A 14,218-nucleotide genomic window follows, 5' to 3' on the forward strand; every position below is an offset into this window, starting at 1 on the left:
AACATGTCCTGGCACTGGATTCAAACCTGGAACTTTGGGAAATTGACAAAAGACAGTACCGGACCAAGCTCGAGTCCCACACGGATCCCCGCCGACTATGGCAAGGTCTGCAAGACATAACGGGCTATAAGATGAAGGCATGTAAAATCACTGGCTCCAATGCACCCCTCCCTGATGAGCTCAACGCATTCTATGCCCGCTTTGAACAAGAGGTCAGAGAGAGCAAACCCTCCACCCCAGAAGCCTCGGATGAACTTGTATCTGAGATCACCATTGCAGACGTCAGAGCAGCCTTCTTGAAGGTCAACCCTCGGAAAGCCACTGGCCCGGATGGGGTACCCGGACAGACACTCAGGTCTTGCGCGGATCAGCTGGCGGGGTTATTCACAGACATTTTCAACCTCTTACAACAATCTGAGGTCACTATCTGCTTAAAGAAGAAGACCATTATCCCTGTACAAAAAAAAGCCAAGCAGCGTGCCTGAATGACTATCGTCCAGTGGCTCTGACATCCATCATCATGAAGTGCTTCGAAAGGTTAGTCATGGCACGAATCAACTCCAGCCTCCTGGATTGCCTTGATCCACTACAATTCGCCTACCGCTGCAACAGGTCCACAACAGACGCCATCTCCATGGCCCTGCACTATACCCTGGAACACCTAGATAACAAAGACACCTATGTCAAACTTCTATTTATCGACTACAGCTCAGCCTTCAACAACATCATTCCAATGAAACTCATTTCCAAACTCCATGGCCTTGGCCTCGGCTCCTCCCTCTGCGGCTGGATCCTGAACTTTCTAGCCCACAGGCCACAATCAGTAAGGATAGGCAACAACACCTCCTCCACGATCATTCTCAACACCGGTGCCCCACAAGGCAATAGTCCCCTACTATACTCCTTGTACACCTATGACTGCGTGGCCAAATTCCCCTCCAACTCGATTTTCAAATTTGCTGATGACACCATTGTAGGGGGTTGGATTTCAAACAATGACGAGACAGAGTACAGGAATGAGATAGAGAATCTGGTGAACTGGTGCGACGACAATAATCTTTCCCTCAATGTCAACAAAACGAAGGAGATTGTCATCGACTTCAGGAAGCGTGGTGGAGAACATGCCCCTGTCTACATCAATGGGAACGAAGTAGAAAGGGTCGAGAGCTTCAAGTTCTTAGGTCACCAACAACCTGTCCTGGTCCCCCCATGCCGACACTAAGAAAGCCCACCAACGACTACTTTCTCAGAAGACTAAGGAAATTTGGCATGTCACCTACGACTCTCACCAACTTCTACAGATGCACCATAGAAAGCATTCTTTCTGGTTGTATCACAGCTTGGTATGGTTCCTGCTCTGCCCAAGACCGCAGGAAATTACAAAAGGTCGTGAATGTAGCCCAATCCATCACGCAAACCAGCCTCTCATCCATCGACTCGGTCTACAATTCCCGCTGCCTCGGAAAGGCAGCCAGCATAATTAAGGACCCCACGCACCCCGGACATATTCTCTTCCACCTTCTTCCATCAGGAAAGATACCAAAGTTTGAGGTCACGTACCAACCGACTCCAGAACAGCTTCTTCCCTACTGCCATCAGACTTTTGAATGGACCTACCTCGTATTAAGTTGATCTTTTCTCTACACCCTGCTTTTAACTGTAACATTATATTCTGCAGTCTCTCCTTCCTTCCCTATGTACGGTATGCAGTTTGTACAGCATGCAAGAAACAATACTTTTCACTGTATACTAATACACGTGAAAATAATAAATCAAATCAAAAAAATTACCACTGCATCACAAGACCTCCTACACATCCCACTGTGGGCACATATTTACGTAAAGAACATTTTTTTAAAAACCTAATGTACATAAAATTCACTTATTCTCATTTTGAACCATAGAATCCCTACAGTACAGAAAGAGGCCATTCGGTCCATCGATTTTGCTCTTGCTTCTTTCCTTTTTTCAGCCGATTCTTCCATTTGTCCCACATATTTCTTTATATGCTTCGCTGGTTTCAAAAACCTGCTGTCACATTTGAGCGTCTCTGGTCTCAAAGACTTTCCACATATTTAAAACTATAAAAGCATCCATTTTCCAAAATGATTGAACGCTGTAAGGAAGCTGACATTTCAAAATATTGTGGGCCCCAATGTCAGCAAAATGAAGCCCTTGGCACATCGTGCCCATCCGCTTCAACTTGGCGAGCAATGGAGGTAGAAGTGATGAGTGGACCCCATCTGTGACACTGGGATTCAATGAGACAGTTTCAAGAAGCATCCATCCCCACTCTCAGCATTTAGCAAGTGGAAAGGAGACCTGCCAGCATTGGGTGCCATGCTCCCATCTGCCCCAAATAATCATCAAGTTATTTTGGGTGGATATTTTGATGTCCAGTAACTTATACCCTCTATAAAATTCCTCATTCAAAGCCCATTTTTTGTATCTATCCTCAGAACTTTATCCTCTGAAACTCAGGGCCTGCCTTGTTGTCTTCCCTGTGAGGCTTTCAGGGCTTTGAGATTTTCCCTGCAATTCAGTGACCAGAAAGGAACACAGTACGCCAAGTGTGGCCTGACCAGAGCCACAGCTTCAGCATACTATTGTAGAGGAAAAACATCCAGGGCTACAGGGAAAGAGCAGGTTTTGGGTCCAATTGGACTTCAAAGAGCCAGCACAGTTACGATGGGCCAAATGACCTCCTCCACTGCTGCACGATTCCATGTTAACATGCTTGGGTTGAAATTCAACAGATTTGGCAAGCAGAATGTTGGCCCGAAAAGCTGAAAGCGGCAAGGCGCGCCTTCTATTGTACTGACTCAGAATAGTCCAGTTCTAATAATAAACTGTGATCATTACTTATTTGATTTTATATTCTTTAATCTATCACACCTGAAATCAGATTATGGCAACATAATTTTGTTTAAAATGGGAGTTAATGGAAAGGCAGTATTTATTGTACATTCTTAAGTGCATCAAGGGCATTGAGTCAACCACGCAGTGTGGAACAGGAGTCACGTGTGGCAAGTTATTTTCCGTCAATGACATTATCAAAAGTTTTTAAACATTCATATACTGTTCATGGTTAATTTTTAAGTGATTATTTTTTCAATTATTACATTTTGTTTTAATTCAAGTCCACACTTTATCAGGGTAGAATTTGAACAAACATTTTAACCCATTTGTTCAAGATAAACCAAGGCGAAAATTCAATGATTTACAGAAGCAAAGATAGACTCAGTACGATTACTGTGCATTGTATGTCCATTTACAACAGTCCATTGTTCTTCAAATCTGTCTCAACTCTTGGAATGGAGTAGTCTCGCTGTGATATGCAAATAGCTGGGTGGCCTGGGGAAGCACGGTACATTATGTGGATAGGAGCAGAAAGTTACAAAGGGACACAGAGAGACTTACCGAATGGACAGAACAGCCTTCGCCAGACCCCATCAGGCATTCAATTCTGGATGCTGAACCTCCGGAAAGTTATACTGGTTAGCCTTGGAAGAGGTAAGGAGCAGTAGATGGTGGTGTAGTGGCAACATCACTGGATTAGTGATCCAGAAGCCCAGGCTAATGCTTCAAGATCATGGGTTCAAACACCACCATGGGAGTTGGTGGAATTTGAATTAAATTAATAAAGTTAGTCTCAGCAATGCCGACTATGAAACGGCCATCGATTGTTGTAAAAACCCATCCTTACCTGGTCCAGTGGTTAGCACTGGTGCCTCACAGTACCAGGGACCCGGGTTCAATTCCCACCTCGGGTGACTGTGTGGAGTTTCCACGTTCTCCCCATGTCTGCGTGGGTTTCCTCCCACAATCCAAAGATGTGCAGGTTAGATGGATTGGCTATGCTAAGTTGCCCCTTGCGGGGTACGGGGATAGGATGGGGGTTGGCCTAGGTAGGGTGCTCATTCAGAGGGCCGGTGCATGGGCCAAATGGCCTCCTTCAGTACTGTTGGGATTCTATGACTCAAGCTCTTGCTGTGGTTGACCCATAAATGGCCTAGCAAACCACACTGTTCAAGGACGACAGGGATAGAGCAACCAATGCTGGCCTTGCCAATGATGCATACATCCCATGAAACAAATGGTCACAAGCACGATAACTTAATGCTTTAAACTCAAAATGAGGACAGGATGGATAAATTTGGCTTGTGCTCCTTGGGAATTTAATTGATAATTAGATTTAATAGAGTAAGTACAGAGAAACAATTTCCACTGGTAGGGGAATCCAGAAGAGGGTTTAAACTTAAAACAAGGCTATTTAGGAGTGAAATTAGGAAGCACTTCAGTTGGTCGAGGAAATTTGGAACTCACTCCTCAAAAAAGGTTGTGGATGCCAGGCCCATTGAAAACGTAAGATTTTTGTTAGGCAAGGATATCGGGCAGCACGATGGCGCAGTGGGTGGCACTGCTGTCTCACGGCACCGAGGTCCCATGATCGATCCCGGTTCTGGGTCACTGTCCCCTTGTGGAGTTTGCACATTCGCCCCGTGTCTGCGTGGGTTTCGACCCCCCACAACCCAAAGATGTGCACGGTAGGTGGATTGGCCACGCTAAATTGCCCCTTAATTGGAAAAAATGAATTGGGCACTCTAAATTTATTTTTTAAAAAGGTAAGGATATCAAGGGATGTGGAACAAACAAGCGGAGGTGCAGATAAGCCATGTTCCAACTGAATGACTCAATGAGCTGAATGGCCTACTTCTATTCCTACTTTACGTGAAGACTGTTAATAGTCACTGCACCAACCAATCTTTTTAGAAATGGGATGCTCATCAATGTTTGAAAAATTGTTGTCTGAACTTGCACTCCATAGGGCCCTGCTGCCCCAATCTAGCAGGCATTTTAGAAAAAAGAAATTAAGAACTTGGGAGAGGTATTATAACATACGGCTGAACTGATTTGGCAGCAAGTCAAAACGACCCACTTTCATTCGCCGAATTGATCAGCCACGTACCTTACATCTTCCAGTGCAGAACAACGTTCATTAGCAACGTGATGGAAGTGTTTCATTTAAAAGATAGAGCACAGTGATGTGGGATCTAGAGCACAGTGGTGTGGGATCTAGAGCACAGTGATGTGGGATCTAGAGCAGAGTGATGTGGGATCTACCCCACAACCAAGCAATAGATATGTACACAGTAGACTTATGCAGTTTTTCTTAAAGGTGTATTTTGAACACAAAAGTCCCACCAGGGTGACAATGTTCAACACAAAAGTCCCACCGGGGTGACAATGTTCAACTATAGTCCGATTTACAAAAAAGAGAATAAATGAATGTCTTCTGCAACCAAACAATTCACTTTTCAAGCTTCCATCAGTAAATCATCTATACCTTTAAAAAAAAAATTTAGAGTACCCAATTCATTACTTCCTATTAAGGGGCAATTTAATGTGGCCAATCCACCTATCCTGCACATCTTTGGGTTGTGGGGGCGAGACCCACTCAGACATGGTGAGAATATGCAAGCTCCTCACAGACGGTGACCCAGAGCCGGGATCGAACCTGGGACCTCGGCGCTGTGAGGCAGCAGTGCTACCCACTGTGCTGCCCCTAACATCTATACCTTTAAATGTAATTAATCCCAAAATTTTGCACAAACTTTTTCAAAGACACCAAAACTAATGTTTAATTAAAAGTATTGTCACAGTAAAAGAATAGAGTCAACTGAATAAAGTCCTAATACTGAACAGATATCTCTTGCTCCATCTTTTAGAAATGCTTCACTTTCTAGGTTTCCCCAATTAAAGCCACGCCGTTTAGAAGCAGTACTAGATCTGGAGTCAATTAGTAGCTGCCGAATGACTGAATTCCAGACAGGAAAATTTGTTTTCTCTCAGCAAAATGGAAATCAATCTCAATGGAACTCAGCTGCCCTCAAGTGTGAGGAGTTGTCTGCATATCGCACTTGTTTTTGTAGTGAACTCTCATTTTTCTATGCACATCCGATGGAAGTTTCATTAACGTCTTCCTTTCTGCAGTTAATTCTGTGGCGTCCGGTTTCCATAAAAACAGCTGGGCATCTTCCCCACACGTCAGCAAAGAATGGTCCTCAGAATCCCAGTGAAAAGCACGGACTACGGCAGAGTGTCTGTCGCGCAGTGTGCACAGGTGGGCGAGACTACCAGCATCACAGTTTAAAAGGTGAAGCTTTCCTGTCTGGGTGCCACCCAACACCAACAACTTTTCAGTATTCCCGTGGTAAAAGCCCCCAATCAGGTAGTCCAGGTTGCCACTGTCAAGTTTCAAACTTTCTCTGGCATCGTGTATTTTCATGAGGGTGATGGGTTCATCATTGTGCAGGTGAGCAAGGTCCCACAGATAGAAACCTTCATCATGGGTCATGCAGAAAATCTGCTCCAGCTCCTTTCCAGACCAGCCAACAAAACTGACTGAGGAATCAGAGTTGCAAGTTGCAAGAAGAGCATCATCTTCAGTTTCTTGGCTGATGTCAAATATGTTGACCAACCCATCTGTGGACCCCGATGCCACCTTGTTGGGATTCGAGGGGTGAAAACGCACTTGGGTGATGTCATCATTGTGAGTCTCCGAATAAACTCCAAGGGGTTCCCGACCTCCAGGACTAATTGCGTTTGTCCCTCTTCGAGCATCCCAGAAAACCATGAAAGTATCTTCTTTAACCTTTTCTGTTCCGGCGCAGATAATCAAATCGTTACAGCTGATATCAAAGCTGATAAAGACGTTGTTAGGATAGCCTTTATAAGTCTGAGCTGCGTCTGTGCAAGGTGAACGCACATCCCAACACTTCACTGTCCCATCACATGATGCAGAGAACAACAACTGGTCACTGGTTTGGGCAAACCTAATGCCACTAATAGGAGACGTGTGACCCTGGAACTGTTGAACTAGAGTCAGTGTCTGTTTATTGTATACACGGACACAATGGTTAGAACACGAAACAGCAACTAGTTGACTGCTTTGTCCTGTTGGTACCTTTAGGCAGTCAATATCCAGCAGGTATGTCAAATCTTCAGTTGTGTGTGTAGATCGTTTGGCAATGCACAGATTATTAAAACACGTCTCAATTTCCGCCATGAGTGAACCCCTCCCTCTACGATGTTAGCAGTTTGCTGATAAGAGAGGAGATAAAGAAAACATACATGAATAAATTGGCAACATGCGCCCTGTCCAATATAATTTGGTGCTGTAGTGGTATATTCTTTAGTTCTCTGCTCCAAATCCTCAACTCAAAGTTTAATGCATTCTGTAGCTGAACCTGTGGTCACCGTAGCTAACCACTGCGTCACCGTGCCACCCTTTTTCTTACAAGATTAACAGGTAGCACAGGCCACTGGCTGGCAATCTATCTGGCAGAAACTGTTTAATCTTTGCCCATTTATGACTCGGGGGCACAAGAGGCTAGCTGTGGTATCCCAGTGAACATTCCAATGGACATCTACAAGGTCAGATGAGGAATTCAACGAACTAATAAAATATCCTGAACTACCACCAAGAAAGCACAACAGCGCCTATACTTCCTCAGGAAACTAAGGAAATTCGGCATGTCCACATTGACTCTTACCAACTTTTACAGATGCACCATAGAAAGCATCCTATCAGGCTGCATCACAGCCTGGTATGGCAACTGCTCGGCCCAGGACCGCAAGAAACTTCCGAGAGTCGTGAACACCGCCCAGTCCATCACACAAACCTGCCTCCCATCCATTGACTCCATCTACACCTCCCGCTGCCTGGGGAAAGCGGGCAGCATAATCAAAGATCCCTCCCACCCGGCTTACTCACTCTTCCAACTTCTTCCATCAGGCAGGAGATACAGAAGTCTGAGAACACGCACAAACAGACTCAAAAACAGCTTCTGCCCCACTGTCACCAGACTCCTAAATGACCCTCTTATGGACTGACTTCATTAACTCTACACCCTGTATGCTTCATCCGATGCCAGTGCTTATGTAGTTACATTGTATATGTTGTGTTGCCCTATTATGTATTTTCTTTTATTCCCTTTTCTTCTCATGTACTTAATGATCTGTTGAGCTGCTCACAGAAAAATACTTTTCACTGTACCTCGGTACACGTGACAATAAACAAATCCAATCCAATCCAATAACTTGCACAGCCCAGTGGGCTGTCCCAATTCAGATTACTTGATCGTCAGTTCAACACACTTGGGAGTTACTTTCTTCTTAATTCTTCCAGAAAAATGGTTAATAATCCTCCATCCTAAATCCTGCAGCTCTCGTAAAGCCCTTAAAACACAACTCCCCTCATCGCAGCCGTGAACCATGCATCCCATCAAGACCCCATATACCCGTTAACATTAATATGGAGAGTGGGCAGATGTTGAGTAATGGCTCCCCCGCTCCACATTACACATTCCACCCATTCCCAACACTTATTCCTCCCCATCCCGCACATTAACCATTCCACCGCTCCCCCACATTGACCAATCGCCCCTCCCCTCCCCCACATTGACCATTCCCCATCCACTCCCCTCATTGACCATTCCCCCTCCCCTCCCCGCATTGACCATTGCCCCCTCCCCACATTGACCGTTCCCCCTTCCCCGCCCCACAATGACCATTCCCCATCTCCCCACATTGACCATTCTGCCCTCCCCTTCCCCAGACTATTCCGACCTCCCCTCCCCCACAGTGACCACTCCCCTCCCCCACATTGACAATTCTGACTCCCCAACATAGGCCTTTCCCCTCCCCACATTGACTATTCCCCCCTCCCCACATTGACTATTCCCCACTGACTATCCCCCCCACCCTTCTCCCACATTAACCATTTCCACCTCCCCGATTTGCCTATTCCCCCCCTCCTCCTCCCCGCCTTGACTATTCCCCACCCCCCTCCCCCACATTGACCATTTCCACCTCCCCGATTTGCCTATTCCCCCCCTCCTCCTCCCCGCCTTGACTATTCCCCACCCCCCTCCCCCACATTGACCATTTCCACCTCCCCGATTTGCCTATTCCCCCCCTCCTCCTCCCCGCCTTGACTATTCCCCACCCCCCTCCCCCACATTGACCATTCCCCCACACTGACCATTCCCCCCTCCCCTCCCCCACACTGACCATTCCCCCCTCCCCTCCCCACACTGACCATTCCCCCCTCCCCTCCCCATATTGACCGTTCCCCCCTCCCCTCCCACACTGACCATTCCCCACTCCCCTCCCCCACATTGACCGTTCCCCCTCCCCTCCCCCACATTGACCGTTCCCCCCTCCCCTACCCCACATTGACCATTCCCCCCTCCCCTCCCCACATTGACCGTTCCCCCTCCCTTCCCCATATTGACCATTCCCCCTCCCCTCCCCACATTGACCGTTCCCCCTCCCCTCCCCCACATTGGCCATACTCCCTCCCCTCCCCCACATTGACCATTCCCCCTCCCCACATTGACCATTCCCCCTCCCCCACATTGACCGTTCCCCCTCCCCCACATTGACCGTTCCCCCTCCCCCACATTGAACGTACTCCCTCCCCCACATTGAACGTACTCCCTCCCCTCCCCCACATGGACCTTTCCCCCCTCCCCTCCCCCACATGGACCATTCCCCCCTCCCCCACATGGACCGTTCCCCCCTCCCCTCCCTCACATGGACCATTCCCTCCTCCCTCCCCCACATGGACCATTCCCCCCTCCCCTCCCCACATGGACCGTTCCCCCCTCCCCTCCCCTCCCCACATGGACCGTTCCCCCCTCCCCTCCCCCACATGGATCGTTCCCCCCTCCCCTCCCCCACATGGACCGTTCCCCCCTCCCCACATGGACTGTTCCCCCCTCCCCACATGGACCGTTTCCCCCTCCCCTCCCCCACATGGACCGTTCCCCCCTCCCCCACATGGACCTTTCCCCCCTCCCCCACATGGACCGTTTCCCCCTCCCCTACCCCACATGAACCGTCCCCCCTCCCCTCCCCACATGGACCATTCCCTCCTACACATGGACTGTTCCCCCCTCATCTCCTCCACATGGACCGTTCCCCCCTCCCCTCCTCCACATGGACCATTCCCTCCTCCACATGGACCGTTTCCCCCCTCCGCTCCTCCACATGGACCGTTCCCCCCCTCCCCTCCTCCACATGGACCATTCCCTCCTCCACATGGACCGTTCCCCCCTCCCCTCCTCCACATGGACCATTCCCTCCCCCACATGGACCGTTCCCCCCTCCCCTCCCCCACATGGACCGTTCCCCCCTCCCCTCCCCCACATGGATCGTTCCCCCCTCCCCTCCCCCACATGGACCGTTCCCCCCTCCCACATGGACCGTTTCCCCCTCCCCTCCCCCACATGGACCGTTCCCCCCTCCCCACATGGACCTTTCCCCCCTCCCCCACATGGACCGTTTCCCCCTCCCCTACCCCACATGAACCGTTCCCCCCTCCCCTCCCCACATGGACCATTCCCTCCTACACATGGACTGTTCCCCCCTCATCTCCTCCACATGGACCGTTCCCCCCTCCCCTCCTCCACATGGACCATTCCCTCCTCCACATGGACCGTTTCCCCCCTCCCCTCCTCCACATGGACCGTTTCCCCCCTCCCCTCCTCCACATGGACCGTTTCCCCCCTCCCCTCCTCCACATGGACCGTTTCCCCCCTCCCCTCCTCCACATGGACTGTTCCCCCTCATCTCCTCCACATGGACCGTTCCCCCTCCTCCATTAACCTGGTCAGTCTGGATTCTGATCTTTGATCGCTCCGAAACTCCGTCCGGCGGGGCGGGGCGGGGGGGGGGGTAGCAAAGAGCCGCGAATCCCGGAGCGGCCGCGATACCGGCTCGGATCCCCCCTCTCTCTCTCTCTCACTAACTATCTGACTGTCTCTCTATCTGCCTCTCTCCCCCTCACCCTGTGTCCATTCGGCTGGCGTGGAGTCGACGCTGTTTCCGGTGTCAATAGCGCCGCCTCTCGGGCTCCAGAGTAGTGGCAAGGTTGTTTCTTGTGGCCGATTTTAAAGGGACCGCGGACACACACTGGGTATTAAAAGGACCACAAGCACTAACCTTGCATTAAAGGGCCCACGGACACTAAACTTGTATTAAAGGGACCACAAGCACTAACCGAGTATTAAAGGGACCACAGGCACTAAACGGGTACTAAAAACACCACAGGCATTAAATGGGTATTAAAGTAGTCATGAGCACTGACCAGGTATTAAGCAGACCACAGGCACTGACCGTGAATTAAAGGGACCAGAGGTACTGGCCGGATATTAAAGGGACTACAGCACTAACCGGGTATTAAACACCACAGGTATAAAGGGACCATGGGCACTAACTGGCTATTAATGGGACCACGGGCACTAAACAGGTATTAAAGTGACCATGAGCACTGACCGGGTATTAAAATGGCCATGAGCACTGTCCAGGTATTAAGCAGACCGCAGGCACTAACCGGCAGGCACTAACCGGATATTAAAGGGACCACGGACAATGATCGGGTATTAAAGGGAACGTGGACACTAACCGGATATTAAATGGATCACAGTCACTAATGGAATTAAAGGGACCACAGTCACTAACAGGGTAGTAAACAGACCACAGACACTGGCCAGGTTGTGGTGGTATGTATTCGGGGTAATATGGTACCTGTGAAGCCGAGAGGCTATTGGCTGACAGGTCCTGGGTCCCGGTTGGATCTGCCGACTTTTGGCTCCGCCTGGAGGCGGAGTATAAGAGCCCGAGCTTCTCCCCGCAGCCTCATTCTGTTACTGAGCTGCTGGGGAACAAGTCTCGCTGAATAAAGCCTAGATAGACTTCATCGCTTCTCGTCTCGCGTAAGTCATTGTGCGCTACAATTTATTAAGCAAGCTTAAAAGACGAGCTCCGGATCGCCCCGGAGTGCCTGCGGATCAGCCCCCATGCAGCAAACTCGGCGGCCGTGTTCAAACACTGGCAAGCATGCTTCGAAGGCTACCTTCGAACAACCGGCCGGATCACGGAAGAGCAGAAAATGCAGGTCCTGCATTCGAGGGTAAACCCGGAGATTTACTCGCTTATAGAAGACGCGGAGGATTTCCCGACGGCGCACGCGTTGCTGAAGGGCATCTACATTCCGCCCGTAAACCAGGTCTACGCACGCCACCAACTCACGACGAGACGGCAAATTCCCGGAGAATCGCTTGACGAATTCTACGGCGCGCTGCTGATTTTGGGACGAAACTGCAGCTGCCCGCCGGTGAACGCAATCGAGCACACGGACCTGCTAATTCAAGATGCATTTGTGGCAGGTATGAACTCTCCCCAAATTCGTCAGAGACTTTTAGAAAGAGTGTCGCTAGGACTCTCAGAGGCACGGGCCCTTACGGCCTCCCTTGATATGGCTCCCCAAACGCCCACGCCTACGGCCCCGACCGCGCGCCAGCCCCTTGGGCTCCGTGGAGCCCCGTCGCGACCGACTCCCCAGCACCCCCCCCCCCCCCCCCCCCGCAAGCTTGCGCGGTTAGAGCGCCAGACCATCCCGGGGGGGCCGGCTGCTACTTTTGCGGGCAGGCGAAACACCCCCGGCAGCGCTGCCCGGCCCGCGCAGCTACTTGTAAAAGCTGCGGCAAAAAGGGCTATTACGCGGCAGTGTGCCGGTCCCCTGGGGTTCGCCGCAATCCCCAGAGAAGAACAACGAGGGCAACACATCCCAAACACCCCCCCAGCGTCTCATGTGCGACCAGCGGGCGCCGCCATTTTGGGTCCCGGACACCACGAGGGGAGGATGGGCGCTGCCATCTTGTGACCCCCCAGCCACGTGCGATTCATGGGGGTGGCCATTTTGTCCACCCCGATCGCGTGCGATTCATGGGGGTGGCCATTTTGTCCACCCCTGACCACGTGCGATTCATGGATGCCGCCATCTTGGTTGACAACAAAGGACCCCAGCACAGACGGCTCCACGGGGTCCGAAGAAAACGCCGCGACACTACTGCCACGACTGGCTTCAGTGACACTAGATCAATCGCGGCCCCGGACGCTCCAAACGACGACAACAACGGTGCTGGTCAACGGATACGATACGCCATGCTTGATCGACTCCGGGAGCACGGAAAGTTTTATTCACCCAGAGACGGTAAGGCGCTGTTTTCTGTCCACCCAACCAAGCACGCAAAAGATTTCCCTAGCTGCAGGATCCCACTCAGTGGAGATCAAAGGGTTCTGCATCGCGAACCTAACGGTGCATGGGAGGGAGTTTAAGAACTACAGGCTCTACGTCCTTCCCCAACTCAGCGCGCCCACATTACTGGGATTAGACTTCCAGTGTAACCTCCAGAGCCTAACATACCAATTCGGCGGCCCAATACCCCCACTCACTATCTGCGGCCTCGCAACCCTCACGGTTGAACCGCCGTCCTTGTTTGCAAACCTCACCCCGGATTGCAAACCCGTCGCCATTAGGAGCAGACGGTACAGCGCCCAGGACCGGACGTTTATCCGGTCTGAAGTCCAGTGGTTGCTGAAGGAAGGCATAATCCAGGCCAGCAATAGTGCCTGGAGAGCTCAGGTGGTAGTCGTGAAGACCGGGGAGAAGCAATGGATGGTCGTAGACTATAGCCAGACCATCAACAGGTACACACAGCTAGATGCGTACCCTCTCCCCCGCATATCCGACATGGTCAATCGGATTGCCCAGGACATGGTCTTTTCCACCGTGGACCTCAAGTCCGCATACCACCAGCTCCCCATCCGCCCAGGTGACCGCAAGTACACCGCCTTCGAGGCAGACGGGCAGCTATACCATTTCCTAAGGGTCCCATTTGGCGTCACAAACGGGGTCTCGGTCTTCCAACAGGAGATGGACCGAATGGTTGACCAGCACGGGTTGCAGGCCACGTTCCCGTATCTCGACAACGTAACCATCTGTGGCCACGATCAGCAGGAACACGACGCCAACCTCCAAAAGTTCCTCCAGACCGCTAATGCCCTGAACCTCACATATAACGAGGAAAAATGCGTTTTTAGCACAAACCGTTTGGCCATCTTGGGATACGTAGTGCGCAATAGAGTGATAGGCCCCGACCCCGAACGCATGCGCCCCCTTATGGAATTTCCCCTCCCCCACTGCTCCAAAGCCCTGAAACGTTGCCTGGGCTTCTTTTCATATTATGCCCAGTGGGTCCCCTAGTACGCAGACAAGGCCCGCCCGCTAATACAGTCCACTACCTTCCCCCTGTCGACAGAGGCCCGCCAGGCCTTCAGCCGCATCAAAGCGGCTGATTCCTGTAAC

The 14,218-nt window shown here is 50.7% G+C and overlaps 1 protein-coding gene across 8 annotated transcripts in view; it reads right to left on the reverse strand.

The window, feature by feature from the left end:
- Positions 1–2,920: 2,920 nt before the first annotated feature.
- Positions 2,921–14,218, reverse strand: part of wdr89 (WD repeat domain 89) — a 32,167-nt gene continuing 20,869 nt past the window's right edge. For 3 of the 8 annotated variants that reach the window (XM_072492169.1, XM_072492206.1, XM_072492188.1), the window contains one exon: positions 2,921–7,104. In XM_072492169.1, coding sequence (XP_072348270.1) covers positions 5,891–7,069 — 1,179 coding nt within the window. In that variant the 5' untranslated portion in view covers positions 7,070–7,104 and the 3' untranslated portion in view covers positions 2,921–5,890. Of the gene's footprint in view, positions 7,105–7,556; positions 7,690–7,777; positions 7,957–8,059; positions 8,370–10,674; positions 10,830–10,855; positions 10,939–14,218 lie in introns of those variants that run through there. The other 5 variants (XM_072492160.1, XM_072492152.1, XM_072492177.1 and 2 more) reach the window with 5 other exon arrangements.

This window comes from Scyliorhinus torazame, chromosome 2 (genome assembly GCF_047496885.1).
Source record: "Scyliorhinus torazame isolate Kashiwa2021f chromosome 2, sScyTor2.1, whole genome shotgun sequence".
NCBI lineage: Eukaryota > Metazoa > Chordata > Chondrichthyes > Carcharhiniformes > Scyliorhinidae > Scyliorhinus > Scyliorhinus torazame.